Here is a 26,671-nt window from a genome sequence, read left to right as displayed (position 1 = left end):
AAACAGTACCTCTGAGTTGTGAATAGGCAATGCAAGTCCATTCTCCGCGGCCATTTCCTACACAAGTACATCTCATCATATGGCCCATATCATGTTGTTTATCCCACTGGTCCCCAACACGGTACATGACACCATCGTTGGTTGTGCAGATTTCTTCATGGGCTGATTGAAAAGAAAGCAAGACAATACTTTACATGGCCAGAATTAACAAGACCTTGAGGGTTTAGACCATTTGCAATACCCCTTCATACTGTGTAGTGGTTTCTGCATCTTAACAAGGAAGCTTTAGGCACCCACTCAATTTCAAATAGCATTTTTGCTGGGTGATGACATTCTCTAAGTGCAGATCTCTTGTAGGGGTTCGTTAATTTTAATGCTCATTTGAAAGCTACTAGAAATAGCTTCTGTACAATGTCCAAGGGGTGCAATGTGAAAGAATCAATTCTTGTTATGTACATGCCTTTATATGAACATAGCCATTTGAAGACCTGCACGTTACACAAGCTGTTTAAGGACTCAGATGCTACATTGCCATTAGTTACCAAAGGCCTTTCTTTTAAGAATTGGTAGTCACATTCCCTCCTGCATGTCCCCTCTTGACATCATGGAGACTAGCACGGATTGTAGGAATGGACCACAACATTGATTTTGACATTACTGTCATTTTCAGGGCAACACACTGACCACAGACTTGGGCAAAAGGAAGTGATGAGCCATGAAGAAGCAGCTTTGGTAGATGCAAGATAAAAACCTCACTGGCCACAAAGCACTACATTCCAGTGCTCTCTAATGGATCTACACCAGTTTGCACCAGCTGAGAAGCATGCCCTACCACTGGCTTGTAGCAAAGTAGTAATGAAAATTGCCTTCTCCTGGCATTGCCTAAGTCTCTGCTAGAGGTGATCAAGTGGGGTAAAAAGGACAAAGCAAAACTTCAGAAATGCCTTAAGGGATTTTGGGCTGAGGTGCAGCTCATTGGAAGTCATCAGTAACTGACCAATGACAGACATTTTACTTTCCAGCTCAAGGAACCGCTTAGAGGTAATCCATAATCCCTTTATGGTTCCCAGCCTTACCAGCCATAGGGCAGAAACCAAATTTCTGGTCAGCATCATAGTTCTCAGTGGTTCCACACCACTTCATGTTGTCTCTCCGCCCCTCAGAAGTACAGTCAGTATAGTTGCGGTTGTTGTACAGGAAGGGGAAGTGGCACAGAGCACCATTGGAATTGCCACCACGTGTCTGGACCAAAACTACAAAAGTGAAAAGAAAACAGAAGCAAATGAAGTCTGCACTATCCATCAGCATGCACAGAAGAATTTGGAAAACCAACCACTATTTTTTCCTACATGTACCCTGTACATTATCCCCAGGCCTCTTTTCTTGGCTTTAAGTAATTCAGATCTGGAAACATAAGCCTTACACAAGGTCAATTCAGTTCAAATTTTGCTTTGGAAGGAGTTGCAGAGCCAGCGATGGGAATTCCTGGGGAACAAGGAAACCCAAACCTTACTGTGTTTGGGAAGTAGCTTTGCTTTGTGCCAAGGCCTAGGGAATCAAATAAACTCACAGTTCTCAGCATACCTGTATTATCTGAGTAATAGCTCAGTTGTGCCCTTTGGCTTAAAGTAAAGCCTTAGCCCTCCAGAAAGGGTTACAATTCAGTTACGTACAACAGGACGAGTCAAAACCTCTCTGCAGGTTTGAAGCTTCATGTTTTGCAAGCAGCAGTGCAAAAAGGTTTGTAATCTAAACTCCTCACCTCTTGAGCAACTCTGCTTTACAAATAATTGACAACAAGGAGGCATTTGTTGAGGCTTTTCTATATTGATATTTCTAATTTCCAACAGTTTATCACAAGAAACCTCACTAAAACAAGAATGTGTGTGTGGGCAGGGACAGTGGTGGGTTTTTTGCTTGGGTTTTTTTCTTAAAAAGAAAGAATATTTTATGTCCTGCAGAGACAGGCTTGACTTTCATCAGAAAAAACAGCTGAAGTGGAACAGAGTTTAAAAAAAAAAACAAACAAACACCTATGCAGTGTAAGAAGCAGCATTTTCACATGGGAATATGAAAAATTCTCTCCAAGGTCAGATTCCAGAGAAGCTGTCTGGGTACTGTTCCATGGACATCTGATGGGCTTCCCAGTAAGTGTAACCACACAGGTAGATTGTGCTGCAAAGGGAACGCTGACCATTCACAGACAAGAGGGAATGCTGCTGCATGAGTCATGCACCAGCTCTTGATCAGTGATCACAAATCACATTAAGATTCTGCTATATATGGCAACCTGGCTAGATAGTCGGGATGGGGGGAGTGACAGAGGACTGCACAAACTGTACTCCACGGATATCCTCTTCTTCGCAGCCTAATATGGGCATTGCTCTAGGAATTCAGCCAAGCAAAGTCAAAGACTAAGCATCCTTTGGGTCAATGCTCTACCCCACCTAGGCACTCCCATTCTAAGGTCAGCTCAGAGGAGAGAGAACAGGACTCAGAAGGTACATCTGTATCACCCTGAGCACCCTCCAAAGATGCCAAGAGCACTTCTGTGCCCTGACATCAGGCAGTCCTTCATTCACAGGACTGCTCTGGTGCAGAGGCATGCTTCCCTCCAGACTGCCGGAATTGTTCAGGTAGCCTGTCCCCTATGTTCTCTGCTGCTTCCTCCATCTGTGCATGAAGGTCACATGCATGTGAAGATCTTCTGAGAAGAGCTTACCATTCTGCTCAGTACAGAAGGAGTATCTCCTGTCCTGCTCAAAGTTGGAAGTGGTGCTGCACCAGAGGTGCCCATCTGTGCGGCCTTCAGTGGTGCAGGAATAGAAAGTCCTTCCATCGTAGGTAAAAGGCAGAACACAGGCTTCTCCATCAGAATTGCCACCATATGTTTGGGTCACAGCTTTAAAACAAGCAAATCACAGCATTAGACCCTGGCTTAAGCAATCCCCAAACCTTGGGGCTCTAAAATGGCAAAAATCCCTCTAGGCTAAGCCACTGGTTGCTGCAAACCCACATTGAATGCCATGGACCTAGGCCAATAGACACCAACAGACAACATAGCTCTGCAGCTGTGTCATTCTTTTACATTCTTTTCCAAACATATATTATCGCAGCTCGATTTGAATAAAGTTATTAATGCTGCTCCCCAAGGGCTCTGTTTTCCCTCAGCAGGTTATATATAACTCACTGGGAAATGTTTCTGCCTGACAGAAGCAGGCTTCAAATAACCAAAACAACTATTTCTTCACCCCTTGCACGTCTCTCCAGTTAATCTTCTTCAGAAGACATTTCTGATACACACACAAAAGTCCCAGAGATCCCACTGGACTGAACAGGCACTAAACACAAACTCATACCTATTTCCTGGCAGCTGACTCCATTGCCCAGGCAGGTACAAAGCATTTGCTGGCTTCCCTGTGTCTTCAGCCACTGCATACCCACAGAGTACACCACTCCGTTATCAGTTATGCACTGGCCATATGGCTGAGGCTGGGGCTGTTGAGGCTGGGGCTGGTACAATGCAGTCTGCACATTCGTGAAGCTAGGAGAGCCAGATCCTGCAGAAGAACACAGGACAGAACCAAAACTAGTTACACGTAAAGCTAAAGAACAGAATGCTTCAATCAAACACAGAAATAATAAAACCTTTAGGCACTCCATCAGATCGAAGGCACAACTCTCTTAGCTTCCCTAGACATGTTTTAGTTATTCCACTTAGCAAACTTCAAAATTAAAATAACAATTTTAAGAAGAATCCCACTTCTACTAATGACAGCCTCTGGTTTCCACCACTGTAGAGTGGCTTTAGAAAGGATTAAGGGTCAACCGCTTTTCACAGGAATTGTTTAGAAACAAATTTTTTGGAAAAAAAAGGTTTTGTGGAAGGAAATCTGGAAAGAACAATCAAGATCAGTGACAAGGCAACAAAAAAACCACTGAGGAAGTAGGAAGATAAAGCAAAAAGGATTTGCTTTGAATTTTCCATTGGAAGAGAAAAACAAACCACAAACATATTCATTTACTCTGGAATTTGTAAACATTGAATCAAAATGTTTTGGCCCATTATCACCTGGAATAATACTAAGAGACAAAGAGGCATGTTGTCTACATTATGGAAGTTTTTGCTAATGATTCTCAGAGGAATCTCCACAAATTCAGCTCTGCTGAAAGAGGGAAAACAATAATGGGAACAAAATACTGGCACCCCTGAAGCTTTACGCATTTTGAAGTTTAGACCTTCTGAGAGTTTGAAGTTAACCTGCTGCTATCAAACTGTTAAAGTTCATTTACCAAGAATAATATAGTGTAGGTAATGCAAGAAAACAGAAGTTTTACATTGCACTCACCAATAGGAAACCTAGATCCTCAAAACGGTCAAAAAAAATTTAGAAGCTGAAAACTTTAATAAACCTTGGGCAAAAAATATATGCTACCTATAAACCAGGTAATATTTCATATCAAAATGACCAACATTCTAATGTACATGCATTAAGTAGCACTGCATACATTCCTTGACATTTCTGGTTTTTAAAGCTCAACCATTAGTAGGTATATTTATCTTGTCAAAGAAACCAGATGGTCTCAGTGGGGTTTAAATTAAGGACACTTCAAGAAAATTACCCTTAGGCTAATACATAAAGTTCAAATATTAACTTGAAATGCCACCCTCTCAAGACAAAGCTAGTATAGTTCCTGTGGATGCGTGGCCTAGACATGATTTACTGCACTGTGATTGTGCAGGCAATCACATCTGTACATGCAAGCCCCATTTGTGCACGGAAACAAGGTATAAATTAATCTTATCTACACGTGCACAAACAAGGTGTATTTCCTGAACTCTAACCCTCTTTTTGCTGATTTTTCCTGGACAAGACTCTTTAAATACCTAAATTAGGATGGCACAATCCAGCTCCAAGTCCTAGCCATTCAAAACCTGCTATTCCTTGTTCCTTCCCCTACCTTACACACTATGATGCCCCACTTACCTGTGCTAGTTGTATGCAGGGATGTGTGTCTTTCGCATTTCCATTCACCTCTGCCATTACCAGTACAGATGCACTGAAGCAAGTTTCCACGGTTATCCTTCTTGCTCCAGGTGTCTCCAATTCTGTAGGAAGTCTTGGTGTCATGGTCATTGCACCTATCTGTATAAGGAACATGACTGTTTAGCTATTTCCACATTGCATGACTTCACCATGTAACTTATAGTTCTGAAAAACCAACACTATCAAATGAGCTGATAATTTAAAACCTTTACTGAAAGCTGACCTCAATTCTTGCAGCCCACTATTACAAGTCCTATATGCACTAAACCCTGCATTGACTGAGAGCATCTGAAAATCCTGATGCTTTCGTCTAAGGTTCCATTTGTTTCCAGAATTGTGCTTTTACTTTGCAGCCATCGTCAAAATTAGCATCATAACATTACCAGTGTGAACATGGTAAACTATGTTCAAAATGTGAAAAAGCACACACTGGATTGAAAACATTCCTACTAGTTACTTTTAAAGCTATGTTAAACCCATTCTGTCTAGCATACACCTTTAAGGCTTAAATTTGTTTTAATGACATTTTTAAAGCAGATACCTCTGTAGCTGGATAACTTCATACTATACACAGGGCACAGTTCAAGTTCAGGCCTCTACTTCAGCTGGAAGAAACTAAAACCTCTTTGAGGGCAGTATGTTAAATTCCATTTCTTCCAAAAGAAGCGTGCATGAAGCTCCAGTAAAGTTAATATGAGCTGGTCGTGTCATACCAGCAATATTAGACTTTCCAAATCTCCCTGTTGTCTTTAATAACCCACAGCCCCCGATGAATTGAGTAAATGGGTTCAAAGGACAGTATAACAAACTACTTTTGTCTGGATGCCAGATCCACATGGATTCCATTACAAGTTTTTACCTTCTCATTCAAGGGCAACTTGATACAGTGGCTCAAATACAATCATGGATCAATGAACATGAATTTATGAAGAACTGTGGAAGGATATATGCATCATGCTAGATTGCACTGAAAGAGCTCATGGGGTAGAACATGAACATGGAAAACAAATTACTAATTTGCAGTAGTTAAAATGATCAAAACCTGAGTATTTGCCAGAAGAGGGGTAAATTGGAAAAGTATTCATAATGTAATTTTGCAAATGTGAGAAAAACCCTGTCTTATGGACACTCAGATTCTCAAGTTAAACAATGAAAAGCTGAAGTGCCCCCAAGAAATGAGTTGTAATTCTGGAAAATGCTGGCCATAAAAGATATATAACAGCAGCACATGTAATGCCCCCTTTGTGGGCTACAGGTATCACTTTACATACATAAATTTGAATTTCTCTATTTGATTATATTTGGAAAACAAAATGAAAAATGAACAGGTCATTATATTGCCATTTCCCCTATGATACCACAGTGCAGGTCCGAGTTATGGGAGGAAAGATACTGCCAAATCATTTTTATTAGTAATAATAACTCCTCCAAAATTCACAAACACCACCTTCTGTTTTATTCATTCCTATTTGACAGTTAATGATTTTTCCCCATGTGTTTTTAACAGACTTAATATTGACAAGGCTGGTTTGATTTTTATAGCTTATTTCTTCAGCAATTCTCTCCAGATCTTAAGTTTTAATCCCAGCCCCCTTAGTGTTTTAGTTCTTTACAGGTCTGCTGTTTATATCAGCAGAAAGTCATTCTCTGTGTGCCCCAAGGCAACTGAATATGAAGCAATTTAAATGCTACAGAAGAGTTTCTCAAACCTTGCATAACAAAGGTGTAAGGTACAAAGTTAAATTTTCTTGAGGCAACTGGTGTAAACCATGGTAGCTCCACAACAGAGCTTGCCTCTAACAAAACTGGAACAGAAGGTAAACAACCAACCAAGATTTTGGATTTTAGAAGTCTTGTTTGCTTTGCAAATACAAATAAAATGGAATATTTACGGTAATGTCCTTCAGTGATGTTAAAACTAAAAAAAGTTACCTGCACTGATGAAGAATGTTTACACTGACAACAAAATATTGGGAAACTAACAAGCGAGATGGTAGAGCAGGCAAAACAAACCCTGTTTTAGCTAACATACATATTAAAGAGTAATACTGAGAAAAAACAAGAAGACATTTTAGTCTGGCAGATCCTGCTGTTGGAGTAGGTAAATATTTCTCTTTAAAAGCACCTAATTCTCCCTCAGGAGGCTATGTAAAAACACAGAAATGGAGATATTAAGCCAAACTCTCCACCATTTTGCAGACCAAGCAATTCTCTTGACTTCCTGGGAGACGTGCCACCACAACTCAGCTGGCCTGCGGATCTCTTAAACCTTTCTCTCTAAATCAAGTTTAAAACCCCACAATAATCCAGCCACTCTGTCACCAGCAGATCACCAGCTCTCTGGCACATTCCCAGATGGCAACCGGGATATGTGAACGCTCCCCTCTCACCTCAGAGGGGCCTGCTTCCCACCCCTTCCCAGGAGTCGGCCATCCCTCTAAAACTACTGCCACTTACAACAGGGCAGAAAATGGAATGCCTTTTCTTTTTGACACAGGACAGATTTGGAAAATAAGTAGAAAGGAGGTGCCTGCGGGTGCCAGGCCAGCACTTACTTCTGGAGGTGCAGGTGATGCGGCCGCTGCCCTCCCCCAGGCAGGTGCAGTCCACCATCATCCAGCCCTGGTAGGGCTTCTCCCAGGTCTCACCCACCACGTAGGATGTCCCGGCTGTATTGTCATAGCACCGCTCAGCTGCGAGAGGGAAAGGGATAAACAGTCCACCTAGGGCTATCCCACATGAGGACACCTCAGGGAAGACTAGGAGAAAAGAGACTGTACACCTTGACCAAGCAGGGAGGAGAAAAGGGAAGCCACCACTTACCCACGGGCTTGCAGGTCCACTCGCCCTTCCCGTTGCCCAGGCAGACGCACTCCAGCATGTAGCCGCCAGTCTCATGAGGCCGGCGCCAGGTATCACCGATCTTGTAGGACTGGCCACCCTCATGGCAGCGATCTGCAATGGGATAAGAGGAGAGCCAAGGTGATGGACCACACCAGGAACAGCATCATGGGGACAAGGTAAGGGCCAGCTGGCCAGAGGCGGAGGGGGGCAGCTGGAGCGGTGAGGAGGAGTGGGGCAGGCCACAGCTACCTCCTCCTCCAGCCTGCAGAGTGGCACCCGCCATTTTATGTGCCTCCTAGCCCCTGTTCTCCTCAGCTAATGCCCTCCAGGTTCACAGCTACCACTGGAACCTGGCTGGTGAAAGGGAATGCCACGGCCTGCTTCTCCCTCAGACCTCGCTCCAGTCTGAGGGCTGGTGTGGGAGGGTTGCCTCCATCTTGTTCTGAGGTGGGTAGCACTTGGGCCTCTCTGTCACTGTCCCTGAAAAACTGAGGGACATGGCAGCCAGGCCAGCATGCAGAGAATACAGAGATGCTTGGTGTGACACCCTAGTGGGACATCAGTCCTGTTAGGTTTGGAATCCCTGCCCTGGAAAGGCAGATTCCCAGCCACCAGTGCCCCACAGCCCTGAGGCAGTCCGGGCCCACCACTTGGCCCAGGTCCAGGGAGGAAAACATAATAAAGGACAGTTTGTATACACAGGGTCGTCTTCTTCAAGTAAAAAAAACAAGCAAAAAAAAACCCTCCACACATTCTGTAATTTATTAGGAGCCACTGAAATGTTTCATTGGCTTATTTATGAAACTAGGGAATCTACGAGTTAGGAAGATTGATTCAAAGACAGTTGCAGTCAGTGAGACTCTCCAGTGAGTTCTAAAACAGGCTGATAAGGAAATGAGACTGCTCTCATGTTTGCCATTTCCTTACTGACTCTTTTCTTACAACACTTACCATCCTTGCCCAATAAAATGCCAGTAAATTCAGGAGGGCTTCAGCTCTACTTGTTAGATTCAACATATTATTTTTTTCCCCATGCTATAATAACGGCTGGCTTCAGAGTCTTCTGTGGCAATGCTACTAGGATCAGCATGTGTCTTAAGAAACTGGACACTTAAGAACAAGATTTTTCTCAAAAGGTGCCTCAAGGACTTTGAAATCTCAGTCTGAAAGTCCTGACACGCAGTGATCTTCATCTTTGCTCACAGAAAATCCAATTATGAACTTAAGGGAAATTGTGAACAATTCAGTGACTCAATAAGGAAAGGATTTCCAGACAGTCAGACGTGAAAGGAGAGCTGGGAAGAAAGGACCAAGGGAAGAGCAAGGAAAAGGAAAGTACAGGTCAGGCTGGTGAAAAAGGAGTTGCAGAAAGACATTGGGCTGGTGTCTGGATATTAAATCCCAGCTCCCTCAGGGACAACTGTTGGCATGACATTTTTGGAGGGCAGGGGTACTGGCTCTTGGATAGTATTTATTTATTATCATTTATTCAGAGTAGTCCCATTAGTGCTGATGGTATTATTCCAACTCACTATCTGCAGATCAGACTCACTTTTTTCCAAGTCAGAAAGCTACTTTCATAAATGCACCTATGAAAGTATAACACAGTCCTGTATATAGTAGATGTACTAACCTATATGGCTGGACACTAACAGTAACTTTTGGCATATGGCTGAGGTTTTCTGTTTGGTTTGGTGGGGGAGGGTTTTTGGGGGGGTCGGTGCGGTTTTTTGTTTGTTTTGGGTTTGGTTGTTCTTTTGTTGGTTTGGGGTTTTTTTTGTTTTGGTTTGTTTGTTTTGGGGTTTTTTTTTTTTTTACACATAGCACTTCACCCCTTAAATAAAAGGGGCATTTGGTTGTGCAAATGTATATACATGGGGCAAAGGCTTCAATTCCAAGATTTTAATGGACTCTGGACTAACTCCCTCCCAACTCTAGTTAATGGGCAATGGGTATATTGTATAATTTGCTGTGGAAAATACGACACTACGGAACAATAGCTCTAGTAATAGGCTCTTAGTTACATACTGGCAATGGTGCAGCTGATTCTCCCACGTCCAGCTCCAATGCAAGTACAGTCCCAGATCATGGAGTCCTTGGGGCGCTCATAAGTCTCCCCTACTCGGTAAGTGGATCCAGTGTATTTGTCAAAGCAAGTCTCTTCAGCTATGAGAGGAGAAAAATCAAATTCATGTAACCATGCCAGTAACATGCACAGCCAACAGAAACACATATTCCTTGCCTCCTCACACAGATACACCTTTTTTCTGAGGACAAATGCGTATCAGTCTCCTCTTTCTTCCTGGGATAGAGCAGCAGCGAGGAACTTGGGTGAAATTTGCCCCCTCAAGGTCCCCATGATGCTGAATAACCTCAGCTTCACTCCCGCAGTGAGCCAGAAGTTGAGCATGGCATGTGGGCAGCCATGCTCTGAAAGGATCAATCCCAGCTGTCTGAAGTGTAACAGGACAGGAGGGAGCAAACATCCCCTAGAAGCGGCGTGCCTTGTCACACTAATCATTCTGACTTGGTAAATAAAAAAGTGCATTAATCCCAAATTCTGCAGCAGTCCCACTGAAGTCAACAGTACTACTTGTGAACTGTTCACACTCATGCATGAGTAAGTGATTACAGAATGGTTATGTCAGTGCTGCCACCAGACTCAAAATCTGCAACAGAACAACCTTCTGCAATACCGGACTGATAAAAGTTAACTGTGCCGTAAGGTAAACTTGCTATTAGACTTTGAAACTTTAAAGCTTGGGAATCCCTGCAGGGGAAGGAAGGGTAGATCAACCCCCTTTTATGGGGGAGCAAGGGGGTGAGCATTCCTTAAAATACCAAAGCTGCAAGGCAGGCAGCACACAAATCTTGCAAAACAGATTTCTGGGACGCTCCCATCCATCTTACACGAACACTATCAGCTAGGAACCAGTTTTTCTCTCTTGCATATCCAGCGCAACATAAAGGAGTTACGGCAAAGCAGTGGCTTCAGAACAATAAATAGAGATAAATCACATCTGATAATCTAAGCTGCATTGTATCCCAGAGAGAGGCATCTTCCAGCAGGCGTTGCACTTAAATTTCTTTCTGTTACCTAAACTTTTTCTGCAGAAGACTAAACAATCTCATTTTACACTCAATTATAGAAAGCTCACAGCACGGCCGGGGGCTGTGGAAAGTTGTAAGTTGAAGTATTTTTAAACAAGCTGACGACACTGCGCAGCTATGAAAAGTTGGGGTGAAGCAATCAAACAGCACAGAGCCAGAGCTGCAAAGTGACTCCAGATTTGAACTTCCCCGTGCGAGTCCAGGAGTCAGTTCAGTTCATTATAAAGAAGAGGTTGGCTCGAAAATTAATGTTTAGATCCAATCCTCCAGAGAGATGAGTGATGTTTGGCTCAGGGTTCTGATGGCAGGCCCATCGCTAATGAAAAGCATTTCTTAAAATCCCAAGCCAGATCTTCAGTGTAATTGAGTGTAGGTCCGTTACCGACCCTAAGTACCAAACTTCAGCTGCAAACCCAGACTGCTAGTTATAGCTCAGTATGAGACTTAGCTTACTCCGCATCAAAAGCCATGCTGGGGTCTTGATGCGGACAAAAAGAGACCACCGACTTACGTTCAGGCTTGCTTTCACAGTTAAACCCTCTGCTTCCACCATAGCAGGTACAGACCAGCGTGTTTCCCAGGTAAATGCGCTCCCACTGCTGGTTTATCTGATAGTATCTTCCGTTGTCATAACAGGTCTCTGGGGGGAGAGGAGGAGGAGAGGGGAGCACAGGGGAAGAGAAAGAAAAGTTTGGAGTTACCGACGGTAGAGGCGGGGAGGACGGGACACGGCACCGGCAAACGGCGCCTGCGGCGGGCACCGGCGGCTGCCCGCAGCCTCCCACGTGTGCGGGTCTGGCCGAGCCCGAGGGCTGCGATGGGCCGAGCTGTGGAGCCCGAGCGACAGAAAGAGCCCCCCGGGGGTCACCCGGCGGCGCCGGGCTGCGGGGAAACACTCGCGTCCCGTCCGCGCTGCGAAGGGGCCGGGCCGAGCCCCCGCCATGCCCTGCCCGCGGGACCCCATCCTGGCGCGGTACTCACGCTTGCCCTGCGCGGGGGTGCCCTGAGGTACCGAGGTGGTCTGCGCCTGCCGCCGGCTCTTGCCGCCGCCTCCGCGGCGGTGCCTGCCGCCACCCCCAGCCGCTGCAGCCCCCAGGCAGAGAGCGAGCAGCGCCAGCCGCCACACGGTGCGGCACGGCATTCTGGCACGGCACGGCACGGCACGGCACGGCACGGCACGGCACGGCACGGCACGGCACGGCACGGCACGGCACGGCACGGCTTGCGGCGCCACTCGCAAGCAGCCCGACGGACGGGACAGCGGCGCCGCCCGGGCGCTATATAGGGCGGGCGGCGCGGGGAGGGGGCGGCCGCCGCCACCCCGACGCCCATTGGCCTCGGTGCCGGCGGGGGCCGCCACCGCCCCGACGAGCGCCGCCGGCCCGGCCCGGCCGCACAAAGGGCCGATCCGCGCGGGGCGGGGGCTGCGAGCGGTGGGCAGTGCGGGAAGCCTGGTGGGGGTGAGAGGCCTGGCCCCGCAAGGAGAGCGGGCTGCGAGGCGGTCGTGCCATTTTGTAGAACGTTTGGCTTAACAAAATGGCTTTTGTGGGGAGAGACAAACTTTTCTTTTTCCTTTGAGCAACGCTGCCTGTAAGCTGATACCGCTCCGTTCAGGAGAAATAATGTTCTGCACAGGGGAGAAGGTGAGGCATAACATACGTGTACGGGTTGGAAATAGGAGACCCTAAGAGATGTTTAATCTATTGCTAGTGTCTCAAAGTTAAAATCTTTCACACCTCACTTGGAAAAAACTGTGAGATTACATTCCTTTCAAAGTAAATTCAGTAGCCTCTTTCTCTGACTTTATCGCTTGCTGTCCAAAATCAATTCTGAGAACAAAAGAAAAGGGGGAGGGGGGGGGAAGAAATGCTGGGCTTTGAACCCCTTTTCAGGATATGGGATCTTCAGTGTGAAGATCTAATGTAACCCCGCTGTACACAAATTTTGTTGTCTTCTTTCCCGTCATCTTCCCATAGCCATCTCTGCTGCTTTGGCGGGGCGTCTCTTTTTCCATAGTTTGAAGGAGGTAGTGCAAAGCAGACAGTGTGCACTGTAATTGTGGCTTCGAGCAGAAACCTGCTAGTGAGCAAAGCAGTGTGCCCATTCCTGGTACAGTGCCTGGACCGGTGCTCAAGTTCAGATTGTATAGGAAGGTCTCGTAGCTAATCATTTTCATGCCTCTCATGCATACCCTGCCTTGGCAAAGGGGTTATTAATCTAAAAGTCTGCTGTGGTTCCTGATCTAGTAAAGCAAATCTTCAGACAAACATGAGTGTGAAGTAGCCTACAGTGTTTCCAGACATCTCAAGCTGAACATCCACAGGTCTCCATAAGAGTTCTCAGCAAGTTGAGCACCAAACTGTCGTTCCCTTTACTGCAAACCATTTGTATTATCTTTACTGAAATGCAAGCAGTAGTATATCACTTGGGACGAAGACTCTTTCAGTAAGCAGTGTACAGATCCAGCACATGCTTTGTTCTAGGAAAGCGCGTAGTTGTGATGTCAGGTATCAGTTTTCAAAGAAATTTCTATTCCTCCGTATGAGGGATGCTCACAGATACATTAACATAAGCTTCCCTGCTGGAAACTTACTGGAAATTAAAACCTGACCTGACAGTTGAGGCGAGCTGTGGTGAGCTAATTCCCATCTTTCCTAATTTTTATTTTTAGACCCTACTGTGCTGCATTATTTTTTTTTGAGTTACCGAACACACATTATTCCTCAAAATAATCACAGTACTAAGGCAGGTATAGCAAGGGAGAGCTTTAGCTTTGGAAGCAGAACACATTATCATAAACTAGCAAATACCCGGTTTCTTAAAATGAGAGCCTGCTTTCAGAAAGTGTTCCTGCTTTTCTGAGACCTAAGATATGAAGCATCAAACTCAAATTCCAGCTTACAACATGTCTGGAATTCTCTGGTAGAAGTGAGGTGAAAAGCACATTGTCAGAAAATGATGCTGTATGACCATTTATAACTGGGGTGTAGTGTACCTATCCTGCTCCAAAGGAAGCATTGCTGAGTGGAAATCAGTACAAAAGAAGAGTTTTCCTTGTAGGAAACACATATGTGCAACGAGGAGGCAATTTTAAATCATTTTTCCAGTTAGTGTGATTAGGTCTTGGTCAAATTTTCAATTTCTTCTGCACCGTATGCAGTGTAGCGCTGCTTCTGTGCAGTACTTGCTTCTACATACCCTTCCAGTGAGTGTTTGAACAGGTCCTGCTGCTGCTACCAGTTGCTAATTAAGCTCAATTGACATGGAAAAGGAAAGGGTAATGTGGAGTTTTCAAGTACAGGAGGATCATGATAAATAAAAATTGCCAGGGGAAACTTGCTTAAAATGTAAGAACTAGGTACAGGTAATTCATAAGGAATGGGATATGGTGGCGTAAGCAAACATGAGGAAGCAACCAGCAGTCCTCATTGTGGAGGAAGAGCCTGTGTGTGCCAGATGCTGTGCAAACATAGCTGAAGAGTGCTCCAGGGGGTCTATAACCTCTGTAAGTCTAGGTACGTGTACCTACCAGCTCTTTGCAGGCAACAGAAGAGGAGGGTCCCTGCTCCCAAGAAACAGGACTTCTAGATGCATTTCCATGATGCTGCTTCTAGTGACCCCCATTTCCAGCACGCTGCTTTTAGCAACTGTTTTAAAATGGCATTTTAAAGGTTCATATGCTCGATGTACTCCCCATGAAGGCTAAATGATAAACATTGACCTCATTTATGCCTGCTTTAAGTCCAGTTCATGTAATTTTGCATTGTGCTTAGGTCTTCAAGGACAGTATAAGTATTTACATAAAACTGAAAATGGGATTCAGTCTGAAAATGGCATGAGAAATACAGTGTTAGCCAGTGTGTGACTGTGTCGAATGCTTTCCACAGCATTAGTTACACAAATACAGGGACAACTGTAAGATTCCTGCTTAAGAAAACATTTCTGAAAGCACATAAAACAAAATGATAATTTTCAACAATGTTCAAATTTGTTTCTTGCATAGCCATCATTTATTAGCAGCCACAAATAATCTTACAAGTCGTATTTCAACACAATTTGGAACAGCATGCTTTTACTTCTAAGGGATCTCTGACAGTAATTATGACACAAACAGGCAGTAATTACTATATTGCATGCTGTTTGACTTTCTGAGATGTCTCTTACTTATTTCGGGAAATGGATGTAACTCCCTTGTCTGTCCCACTGTCAGTTTGTCCCTCAAGCTAACTGGAAAGGAAAGGAAGATTCACCTGAAGTCTTCCTTAAGATGAGATCAGTTTGAATTTATAACCACCCTTCCATCGTTTTTGCATCTGAATAAGGATTAAGAATGTCCTAAACCTCTGCTTTAGCCATGGGTATTCTGATTCATATTCTTGGCTTTTTCAAAATTTTCTACTGAAATCCTAACTTTTCGATTCTTGGTTAGAAAAAGCACACGCTTTTAAGGTCTCCTAACTTTTGTTGCTCCATTGTATTGCTCTGCAGATAACCCGGTCCACTGGGTTGACTTGATTTCCTTTGCTGCACACACTCACAGGGGGGCTGCACATATAAGTGGGAGCACAGTCTGTCCCTGGAACCATTCTCCTGCAAATTCCAATAGCAAAGAGGGAAGATGAATCAGCACAGAAAGGACCAAGCCAGGTCACTTGTTATTCCTTTAGCAACCTTAGAAGGAAAGCCACATGGGCTTAATCATCTCCTTCTAAAATTATCACTCATAGAAACAAGAACCATAAAGACAAGAGGTCAGGATTCCTCTCCTTGACATAGGGAGACCATTAAACACTTCCTGCAGTTCCCAAATATTTTGCAAGAACTCCTGTTGCGAGCTGAAAATTTCTGAATCATCACAATTTCAAGTCTGTGGTTTTTGTTAGGTCACAGCAAAATTCATTTCAGGGCTGCTGAGGCTCTACTGCACAGTGGTTCATTCACTCCTGAGTGTCTCATCCAGGAATCTGGAACATCGTTCTTTAAATGAAATTCATTCTTTCTGCCGGTTAACTACAACTTCAGTGGTACGTAACTGTATGCTGGCTCCCAGCGTAGGAATGAATTTCATCGTGTATAAATGGTCCTTAACAGGATATTAATTAGATCCTTGGCACTCTCAATGGAAATTCCCTTCTCTTCTCCCTCCTCCCCAGTCTTTCTTATTGAAATGTTCAGTGTCATCAATGCAGAAGAACACATTTCCTTTCTCTAGCTGTCCATGGATTATGTTACTTAGTTTGGTCTATCTGAACTGTCATACTTTGCAGTGGTGAGAAGTTCACAGCCACAGCCCTTGTTTTGCATTCTGGTCTGCAGTACTGTCAGCCCCAGGTGTTTAACCCTCATGAGTCACACCCTGCAAAATCAGAGGAACAGCTCTGGAAGGCAGGGGGCTAAACATTTTCATTCTTTTCTGGATGGAGTGGTTCTATTGGGGGTTTCAGTTTGTTTGTTTGTTTGTTTGTTTTCCTGATTCTTTAAGGAGGTGTTTACATCATATACAAAGTGATTTAAGAATGGAAACTGAGATTCTGTCATGCTTCCTGATGCCAGAACTTCAAGAAAAATGAGAACTCTCATGAGACCCATGACAATGTGAATTGGCAGGCAAGTAGCATGAGACAGACCCTCATCCACAGGATAAGCTTTTGGAAGGGCAGTACCAGCATGAAAGAGCTGAAAACATGTTCTTCGTCATATTTTCAGATGTTTGGTGGAGATTTTCATAGATGCGTGAATCCTGTTGATGTTGCCCTAAATCCTTTGGAAATCCCAGCCTGATGCCCTGCTGGGGAAGTTCTGGAGCACTTCTGGAAACTTATCAGGACAGCTTTCAAGTCTGAATCAGTGTTTTGGGATGTGTCATGAGCACTATTGTATGGGGCTGTGGGACCTGGCTTGGGGCACCAAGCACAGTGTTGCCAGCTCCTGAAAGATATTTTAGGCAGAGCTGGAACTATTTTGTCTTATTGAGGAATGTTCCACCTCCCCAGCTGATGTCTGTCCTGCTCAGAAGAAATCCCCCCCTAATTGCCTGCTTGTGCCACTTATTTTCCTCCTTTCAGAGGTTAAGCAGCCCCCAAGGACACCTGCAGGGAACAGGCAAGTCTTCGTCCAGCTCACAGCTAAATATTCCTTGCATGTAAGGAGATGCGATCCTGCAGCTTTTCTCCAAAGCAAAGGTGAGAGAGCTCCAAAGGGCCCTGAAAGGGGGCTACTGGGACAAAATGTGCTAGAGAGGATTGCTACGAGGAGCCTGGGCAGAATGGGGATTTGCATTGCTGAGCACAGGGTTGGCAGATCAGGAGCCAGAAACCCCCTCCACAATTAACAGGGGAGAATTAGCAATGCCTGCAATTGTTTGCAATTGCAAATGTACATGTTAAGCATGGACAAAGGAAGGAGAAAAGTCATGACAGCTAGAAAAGTGCAGTTTCTTATGACTTATTTTCTTTTTCACTTCTGCATTTTGGCCAAAATCCCACCCAGTGGTGGTAATGGGGGAAGACTCCTAATTCTAGTGGCTGTTTTTATTTAATTATTACAGGTTTTTAACAATAATTTGACTTTTCAGTAATAGATGGGGGGGGGGGGGAATGGAAAGAAAACAGTTATGTCCATGTTGTTAGCGTAACTTGCTTCTCCCTCAAAGCCCAGAGACAGAATTGAAACCCTCCCTTTTTCCACATCAGTCTTAAAAGTACTAAAGCAAAGTTAAGTAATGGTGATATCGCCACCAGCAGCATGAGGTGAACTTGGCCATGAACCCTGGTGTTTGAGTGAAACTGCTTTTATTCTCTCCCAATGAATATGGTAAATCGCACTGAGTCTTGTTTGGTTTTAGGCAGGCCTGGTCAAAATCCAGAAATAAATGCTAGTGCTGGGTTAAGTCTGGCTTGCTGCAGGGGAGTTGAATGCACTGAGCAAGCAAACAGCTATTTATTATGATGATTATGGGGGAGTGCGTAACGGGTTGAAATTGAGAGTCACAAAGGGCTGAACTGAGCCAGGAGCATCCAGAAGGAAAATATTTTGGCTCCAAGCTGCAGTTTGTCCCCTGTTTGCTTCTTACCCCTTCCACCCAGCCTTACATGGAGCCAAGGAGTGTGGATAGTTATTTGCTGCCAATTTTGAAGGGTTAGCTTTTTTTTTTTCCCTCCTTTTACTGTTGGTAGCCTGAGTTTTTGGCTGCGCTCGTAAAGATGAGAGAAGCTCTCACTTTCACTTGTTTTTCAGCCCTGCCCAGAAGTTCTTGTTGGCCGCCTTTTATACTTTCCAGCTTCTGGGGAAGAACTTGGGTCTTCTCCCTGTCTTCATTCTCACTTTCTTTTCCCTACTCTTCCACCCTCTCCCTTCCGGTAGCCCAGGTCTCCTGGCCAGTAAGTTGTTCCTTGGTTTTGGATGTATTTATTTTAACTTGGCTGTTTCTGTGGCCCAGCAATACTGTCACTTCTCCTGTGGGACTTCTGCAACTATTTCTCTTCTGTGGGTGGGAATCCAGCCCAGGGAGAGGCCCAGAACAAGGGCTGTTTCTGACTTACTCAAACCTTTGTGAAAGATGAGCTTCTAGCAAGAAATTTTAGTAAAGGGGGCTGGAGTTTCATTGTGTGTCAATCATTCAACTCATAATTAGTCTGAAGTCAGGGCCCCTTACAGGTATGATTCTTACCTAGGGAGCTTTGCTAGTGGAGAGTTTTGGTCCTATATAGGCATAGGTATTGATAAGATTTCTTGCTCCCAAGTCACTCCTGTTGGATACCTCTAACTGTAGAGTCAGGCTGAGAAATGGAGCTACCTCAGTCCTATGTCTCATTGCTTAACTATTTCTGGTGCGGGTATATGTTAAAATCTAGATGTGTTTTGATTAATTTTTGGTTGAAAGCTGGACTTCATGGCAACAGACTGACTCAGAGAATTTCTGCTCTGTCATTAATCCTTTGAATTAATTCCTTACTTTCAAATGTTGATTATAGTGGGCTAGACCTTGGATTTTTTTGAGATTTTTTGTTTTGTTTTTGTTTTTTTTTTGCTGGCACTCAAAACTGATAATAGTCTGCATATGCTTTTTTATTATAATCCTTGTTCTGGTTTTGGGGTTGCTTTGCATCTTGGAGTTTGTATTTTTAGTCTGTACTGAACTACCTATCCATGAAATCATACAGATTTGGAGCCGATGCTTTCCAACAATCATCACTTACTTCTATCTTTCTGACAGTGTTTATGGAGTTTGCAGCGTTCCTTACTCTTGGGATGATGAATTATTGTAGCAACAATAAATATACACAGTTTTCATGGACCATTTTACATAACACTTTCTGTCATCTATACTGATAACAGTCACACCAATGGAGTTTCTGTGTGCAAATTGAGGTTTTATCACTGACGGTATTTAACCATTGATGTATTTACGATTGGCTTAGACAGCTACACTGCAAGAAGTTTTCCACTGGGCTGTCACGAGTGTAAACAAGTCAGTTTGCCCAGAACAAGGAGATGCGCCCATATTCCAGGAATCCATTTCACTACTTCCAAACACTTACACACCAATTTAAAGCTTCAAAGTGTTTTGCAGGAAAGGTGGTCATTCCAACACATCCCTTCTCTTGCAAAATTCTCCTTTCAAGACCAGCAAGTGCCTTTGGTGTGTAGGAAAGAGATGGCATTGTAATTTAACCTACACTTTCTTGTCTACACTTCTCCTGTAATGTCATAGAGTGGTCACCAGGCAGACACTTAAGCATGTAATGGATGAAAAACTGAATCTCTTACCTGATTACAGTAAGGTGATTGCAATCCAGCCTGTTGAACTGAACAATAAAATTCACATTTTTTTAAAAGAGTAGGATTTGGACCTGCTGGCAGGTTGATCTAGGGACTTTCCAAACTGAGTAACTGTTCTCATTTCCACAAAAAAAGGGGGGTTCAAAGGAAAGAAAAGCCTAAATAGTTTGACACAGTCTGGAGAGGAAAGCTTCTCATAACGTTTTCCAGGATAGCTTCTGGCAACACCAACAAAGCTGAGCATAACTCTTAAGTGAAGTAGGAAGTTTTACGAAGATGCATCATATCTTGTGGTCATACACTAAAAACAAACATCCCAAAGCTCTTGATGATGCATGGGATATTTGTACTCATAGAATATGTCCCAAGCCAGCCATATTTATTGCAGGCACATTTTTGCTTAGTCAGGTCATGCAGAAATTAAAGCAAACATTGCCTAAATACGTATTGTCAAATTAGGGTATTAATCTGGCTAGATTAGTATAAACTGACTTTCTGTCCATGCCATAGCTGAAATATTTGTAAAGGCAGGTAGAAGCTTCAGCGTCTGGAGATATACATTGCTTCTGCATTTGATTATACTCTCCAGATTTATACACAATATGGAAAGAGGTCATAAATAACTTTACAGGAACAGCATTTATGTTTTCCATAGAGTGCTTTAGTATAAAATGCGGATTACATGCACATTAAATGAAGGGAAAGGTTTTGACAGTGTGTCTCTTCAATTAATTTATAATGAGAAATGTCATGCGTAATATTGAAAATAAGTGCTACACATGGCATTTATCTCCTGACTGATGCTTCCTTCTCAGTGTTTTTAGGTTGTTTCAGTGGTGTGCAGGGACGTGGAAATGGGAGGCTGTAAAGGGCCTTTTATGCCTCCTGTCTTTAGAGAGTATTGCTGAAACATAGCTTCTAAAAATTACACTTTTTCTCCCTCTGGCAAATAAAACAGCCTGAGACAGTTTTTATATGGAAAGCCTTGAAGGAAAAAAGGGGCAGAGAGAAACATACCTTTGATACAATTTTTTTATAGAAAGTGTATCATCTGTGCATGGGAAATACTTAAGACAACAAAATCTAAGGATCACAGGAAAATCAGTAGTATTTTACCAATGTTGTTGTAAGATGACTCTGTGGTAGAGCTTTGGGCTCTGGAGTACTGGTATTTAAGCATCTCTGAAATGCCTGGGGTTCAGGTTGACATATGGGCATCTACCTCCCATGTGTTTGAGATCTAATATTGTTCAACAGGCCAGGTCCAAGAGACTTGTGAGCCTAAGTCCCACTGAAGGACAGTACAATTTAGGTTTCTTAGTATCTGAGTCTATACAGACATGTCATTTAGGCCCCTGGCTCCCGTAGGCACATAGTGTCTGGTAGAAACATTGCCAAGGGGAAGGTAGGTCAGCTGAGGGAAGCAGTGTCAGGCTAGAGGAAACCAAGTGCACTGAAATTGTTGCTGTTGTTGGCTCACGGCTTAGAGATCTGTGAGGTACTTTCTGGAACTGAAAGACTCTGATCCTGACCCTGCAAAGATTAATTAAAGTGTCTAGCTTTACCTGTTGCAGTAATTCCACTATTTGATTTACCTTGGCTGTCACTTGAATAGAGCTAGGCATGTGCCTTGTTTCTCCGGACCCCGCTTCCCTCGCCTCTATGAACAGCATTTAAATACATCAGTATCCTCAGCCTTGCCACTGGGAAAGTGTGTATGAATAAGCTGCATGACAGGGTCATAAATTACATGGAGAGTAGAACAAATCTTGGCAGTGGATCATAGCTCCTAGAGAGATGAGAGCTATGGCAAACACATAAGGAGAGAAGGAAAGGAAGACTAATATTTAAGAGGAAGGCAGAAATATTACCACTAGACTGTTCCATTGAAATGAGACCATTTCTGACCTTGGGTCCTTTGGGAGCAGGCTTGGTCTCCTAAATTCTGTTCAATATTTTTCTTTTTGTCTAACCTCTTAGGGAAGGATTGATGCTTAAAGACCATTAGAAATTCTGCCTTCTTTATAGAAAAGTCAAAATCAAACCATAAAATACAAGTGGTTTTCAAGCAGGCTGGAGAAATCCCACAAAATGCCTATTTCTAAATCCATGGTCTGCAGCTATATCCTTAAATTGTGTGTCAGCTTTCATGGGATATGGGACTAAATATTCTTTCCATGTCTAGTGTCCATCACAAAGTCTAAACACCATTACTGTGTAAAATTCACTTTTTTCTTTGAAGTTTCATAACCTTAGAACATTTCTTATAAATGTGTTTGAAAACTGGAGTGTGACTTTAAGACATGCTTGGAAAACCTTCAAACAATTACAAATATGCACACAAAAATATCTGTGCTTAGATGAGGTAATCCACAAGAGGGTTTCCAGTTGGCCTTTTGAAAACCAACTATTTTGTATATAAATGTCAACATTAATTAAAAATCAACACAAAACAGGAAGTAAGAAGCCATGATGCCATATTGGTTATGATCTAAATATACTGATTAACTCTTACCCCATAACTAAAAGTTTATTCCTGTTCTTGGAGGCAGTCAAGTTTTTTAAAAGAAAGAAACAGATATGCGCCCACTGGAGGATGCAGCTCATCGGACGACTTCATATTGAAATGAACACGTGGAGAAGAATTTTCAAAGACGTTGTGGGTCCTTGCATGATGCCTGATTAATACTGAAAATGGAGCATCCTAATCCTTTTGGCATCTGTAAAAATCCTTCCCATGATTTAAGCCTATTGGCCAAAGTCTCCTCCCTGGAGAGCTGCTGTTGTCTGCATAGGCTTATTCCATGAATCAGTGAGACCTCATGAGTTAATATTTGTGTGCTTATGCTCTTAGCTGGCTTTTATGAGTGGTACTAAATGGCTTTTTGGATCCGGTTCTCAGATAGACAAAATGTGCCTTCCAACACTGTTGCTTATATCCAGACTGCTGGAGGGAATAGGAAATGGCCTGAGCTTAATCCATCCTCAAGACAATCTTAAAATGATTAATTTGCAGTTGTCCTCTAGTGCCACACAGCAGGTTTTGCTACTACTGAGTTTTTCCAGAAATCTGCTTATTTATTACTGCTACATACATTACTGTATTTTTTTAGGGATGGGAGAATATGCCAGTGCATATTCTGCTACCTCGATAGTGGGGCACATGCTTTAAAAAGTTACCAAATCATAGCACTTTAAATCAGAAATCATATACAGATAACTTAATTTCAAAAACATGCCCCATAGTGTGTCCAGTGTTATGCGCACCATTTCTTTTTATGAATGCACAGGGACACTGCAAACATACTGAGTTCTTACATCTTTAAGTCCTATTAGGTCAGCTTTTCTCCTGGATGGTAGACACAACATAAAGAAAATGGCAAACTACGCTCACATCCTTCCCTAGAAAAATTATCCGTCTTGGGCACAGGGTGGGGTCAGAATGGTGTGTTCAGACTTGGAAGTGGTGGTGGGGTGTTAGGTGAATGAGAGCCCCAGGGTAGGAAGCCGGCTGGCAGAGCAAGGTCCCTCAGGAAAGGAGGGAGTGCTTAGTGTTTCCTTCATGGGTGCTGCAATAAACATTACTGAAATTTGTGTTGCCTGCCATGTGAGGTTTAGAAAGTGGAAAAGAGACTGGTACCTCGCAAATGAGGTAGCTTGCATGATGCTCATAATTGATTAGTGTCTTTTTATCCTTTCTTCTGCTATGGGGCTTAAGGCAAAAAGGAACTTTGTAAACTGCCAATCCACATGCTTCCTTGATGAGAAAAGTTTCCAAGTATGAGAAGGAGAGGTTTAGACCTGCTGTAGGCTGCTGTAATGAAGTGACTTTCCCCATGTTTCTTTCCTGCCCATTTGATCTGACATGCTGCCTGGACTAGTGACCACAGGCAGATAGAACAGGGCAGAGAAAGCAGCCCTGTGCACCTCCTGCCCCATAAAAATTGTCCACTAGATTTCTGAGAATCCTTCCTAGCACCTGCATGTGACCAGCATCTAACCTTCCTGCTATGCAGCTGATGTCATTGCCAGTGCAAGTTATGTGTATGTGACTATGGCCTGTGGTTATGTAGTTCTTAGACAAGTGTGTTCTTGTTTGCATATATAATTCCATATATAATTCCAAATTTATGTGTTTAAAGAGGACATTCATCTCCAGGGAAGGTAACACTTCCTGATGTTCAAATGCCACACTAGATATCAGGCACTGATTTGTTTTGCGTCTTTGGAAGAAGAGACATCATTTATAACACTGAAGTTTTACTGTTGATTTTAAATCCAAACATGGCTTCAGGGTGCTTTGATCAGGGATTTTAATTTTAGATTCATATTCAAATTTATGATCATATGTCTACTAGATAGTCATAGTCATACTAGTCATAGTGTAAATTCTGTATAAATGAGCAAATAATATGATGTTCATTGAGTGGGAACTAGAAGACATGACCTTGTTAACTCGTGCTGGAAAAGCCAACAACAGGGGAAGCGTAACAAGCATCACCTGTGAGTAATGACTTCCCAAGAGTAAAGGTTTTTTGTAGAGAAAAGGCTCAGCAAATACCCATAACTGTCTGGAAATTACTAGAAGTCAGCCTTCAGTCTTTCCTGCTGCAAGGCAATCTAAGCGAGGCTGCAAGCAACTGCCGAATCCTGCAAACAAAGGAAACTTTTCACCTGTCACCATTTGCAAGTTGCCAGAGGCAATGAAAGTATAAATACAATAACTCACTGCAGTAGCTTTGCAGTGAACTGCACAGTCACCCTAAACCCTCATGTTACAAGGGTATGCTGAGCATGATGAATGCTTCTGGTTTAAAATATTCCAGAGAGAACACTTTTTTTTATCTCTCTCCTCTTCCAGACTTGTACCAACTGTGCTTGCATCTAATAAAATCCAGATGCTTTTTGAAATAAAATTATTACTGTATTAGATTGCAAAACTTCTTTTAAAATTAAGGTTGTGACATTTTTAGCAAATGTTCCCTTTCACTTCAGTGGACTCACAGCAGGAAATAGTAGATTTTATGACAGTGAAACACAGACAGAAGGTGTTTATTCTTATCTGCTAACAGTGGTATTATTGCTTTGTGGTGCTCTGGTGGACAGTTTCTGACAACTCGTATCTAATATTTGTAGACTCCCAGATCTTGGAAAAACTATTTCCTTAGAACAAGTCTCGTTTCTCCTAACATAGTGTATACATACCTAAACACAGCTACTTGACATCTGAAAAATACTAGAGGGTGTCAAGATGACTTGACACATTAGAATAAGAGTATACACATGGAAATTTGGAGACATACTCCCATAGGAAGACATTTTTGGATGCTGTGTCAAGGAAGGCTATAAGGCATCATTGTAATGGTTTGCAACACATTATGGCAGAGGACCAAGCTAGACAAAAAGTGGATTTATAGTTGGTCTATTATGACTACAGTAATAATAAATATAAAAAAATAATTTATACTGGTATCACAGCCTGTTTTCATTTTGTTTAAAAGACCAAAGGCCTTTATGTACAAACACTGGCTTGCACATACCTATTTTAAATCTTTTTCACTACCACTACAGTAAAATACATTGAGTCCTTGTGTATTTTTTATTGTCGTTCATCCCTGTGCACACATACCAATTCCAGGAATCCTCCCTTAATCATATCTCTGGTAGGCACAGGTTGTCCCCAACCCAACTGCAGCATTAAGAAATATGTTTCATTTTTTTAAAGCACTGAAATATTCTGATTGTAAGAGCTGGTCCCCCTGTGTTCAAAAGGAATTCACAGGTGGTCAGGTGCTTCTGAAACAAATGCATCTCAAACAATCACTAATTTCTTTTCCCTAGGGTTTCCTCAGGTCAGGTGCTACATGGAATAGCATGATGCTAACTATGCTCTTTTTTTATCCAAGTCAGAAAAATTTCATAGCCCTCCCCTTTGAAAAACTGAAAGTTTACAAGGAAGAAATTAGTTTTCAAGTTCATCTTTGTAAGGAAAAAAGTCTTCACTTTGAACAAACTGAATGTATCATTTATGTAAAGATAAAAGTCAGAGAGAAGTTTCAACTTAAATATCATGGCAAATTCTAATAATAAATGAAAAAAATAAAGCAGTCTGATGTCCGTGACAGTTTCTAGTTATGCTGATACTGACTTGAAAAACAATATTGAGGGAATTCAGGAAGGAAAGATGTTAATGCATGGATTGTTTCCTGCAAAGTATATTGAAGGGCCATAAAACCAGCTGTCTATTTTGGATGTGATTAAGTGGAAATGACATAAAGTACAATCAACAAAAGAAAAGATGGAGATCGCTGCTCTGCAGATCCTGATGTCAATCACTTAGTCTGCTAATGTGACAGTGTGTATCCAAATGCATGCTAGTTTGTTTTGAAGGTATCACTGTACAGGAGATAAAGAACATTCAGTGTCTTTAGTGTATTTAGATTTATAAAAAACTTACTCTGAGAACAAACACAGAAGATTAATTCAGTCTTTAAAATCACCCACTGCATTTCCAAAACCAATATACTTTTTTCAAGAACTGTCATTCGTGTCTCCACTTAAACACATGCTGGACTTCACTGGTGATATGCAAGCGTGTATAGGTGGACAGGAGTCACAGCTTCTGTTTCATACCAGCCATGTATATTGGCAAACTGTATCTGGGAAGTACAGATGACTTGCAATGTGATGGATGTAAGTATTTTGCAAGGATGTAGCAGAGAAAACTTAAGCCCATGAATTTCACTGGTTATTGTCCTTCAACATCACATTGAAGATGTTAGGATTCAAAGTTTGAGATCTGGGCTACTTTGAAGTCCATGGCAGAACTCCATCAGTTCTAAGAAGTTTAAAATTTCAGCTATTAATCATCTTGGCTGCAGAGAGAA

At 42.8% G+C, this 26,671-nt stretch overlaps 1 protein-coding gene across 6 annotated transcripts in view; it reads right to left on the bottom strand.

Moving 5' to 3' along the window:
- The window catches only part of FN1 (fibronectin 1), a 54,966-nt gene extending 42,727 nt beyond the window's left edge, over positions 1 to 12,239 (bottom strand). For 2 of the 6 annotated variants that reach the window (XM_056350257.1, XM_056350259.1), the window contains exons 1-10: positions 11,985 to 12,238; positions 11,515 to 11,643; positions 9,921 to 10,058; positions 7,872 to 8,003; positions 7,604 to 7,741; positions 4,989 to 5,147; positions 3,360 to 3,560; positions 2,723 to 2,902; positions 1,077 to 1,253; positions 10 to 162 (exon numbers count right to left, since the gene is read on the bottom strand). In XM_056350257.1, the coding sequence (XP_056206232.1) occupies positions 10 to 162; positions 1,077 to 1,253; positions 2,723 to 2,902; positions 3,360 to 3,560; positions 4,989 to 5,147; positions 7,604 to 7,741; positions 7,872 to 8,003; positions 9,921 to 10,058; positions 11,515 to 11,643; positions 11,985 to 12,144 (1,567 nt within the window). In that variant the 5' untranslated portion in view covers positions 12,145 to 12,238. Of the gene's footprint in view, positions 1 to 9; positions 163 to 1,076; positions 1,254 to 2,722; positions 2,903 to 3,359; positions 3,561 to 4,988; positions 5,148 to 7,603; positions 7,742 to 7,871; positions 8,004 to 9,920; positions 10,059 to 11,514; positions 11,644 to 11,984 lie in introns of all 6 variants that reach the window. The other 4 variants (XM_056350260.1, XM_056350261.1, XM_056350258.1 and 1 more) reach the window with 3 other exon arrangements.
- Positions 12,240 to 26,671: the final 14,432 nt, after the last annotated feature.

The sequence above is a fragment of the Falco biarmicus genome, chromosome 8 (genome assembly GCF_023638135.1).
Source record: "Falco biarmicus isolate bFalBia1 chromosome 8, bFalBia1.pri, whole genome shotgun sequence".
Lineage (NCBI taxonomy): Eukaryota > Metazoa > Chordata > Aves > Falconiformes > Falconidae > Falco > Falco biarmicus.
Note: the sequence above shows the minus strand (reverse complement) of the source record. Positions and strands in the feature narration are given on the sequence as shown.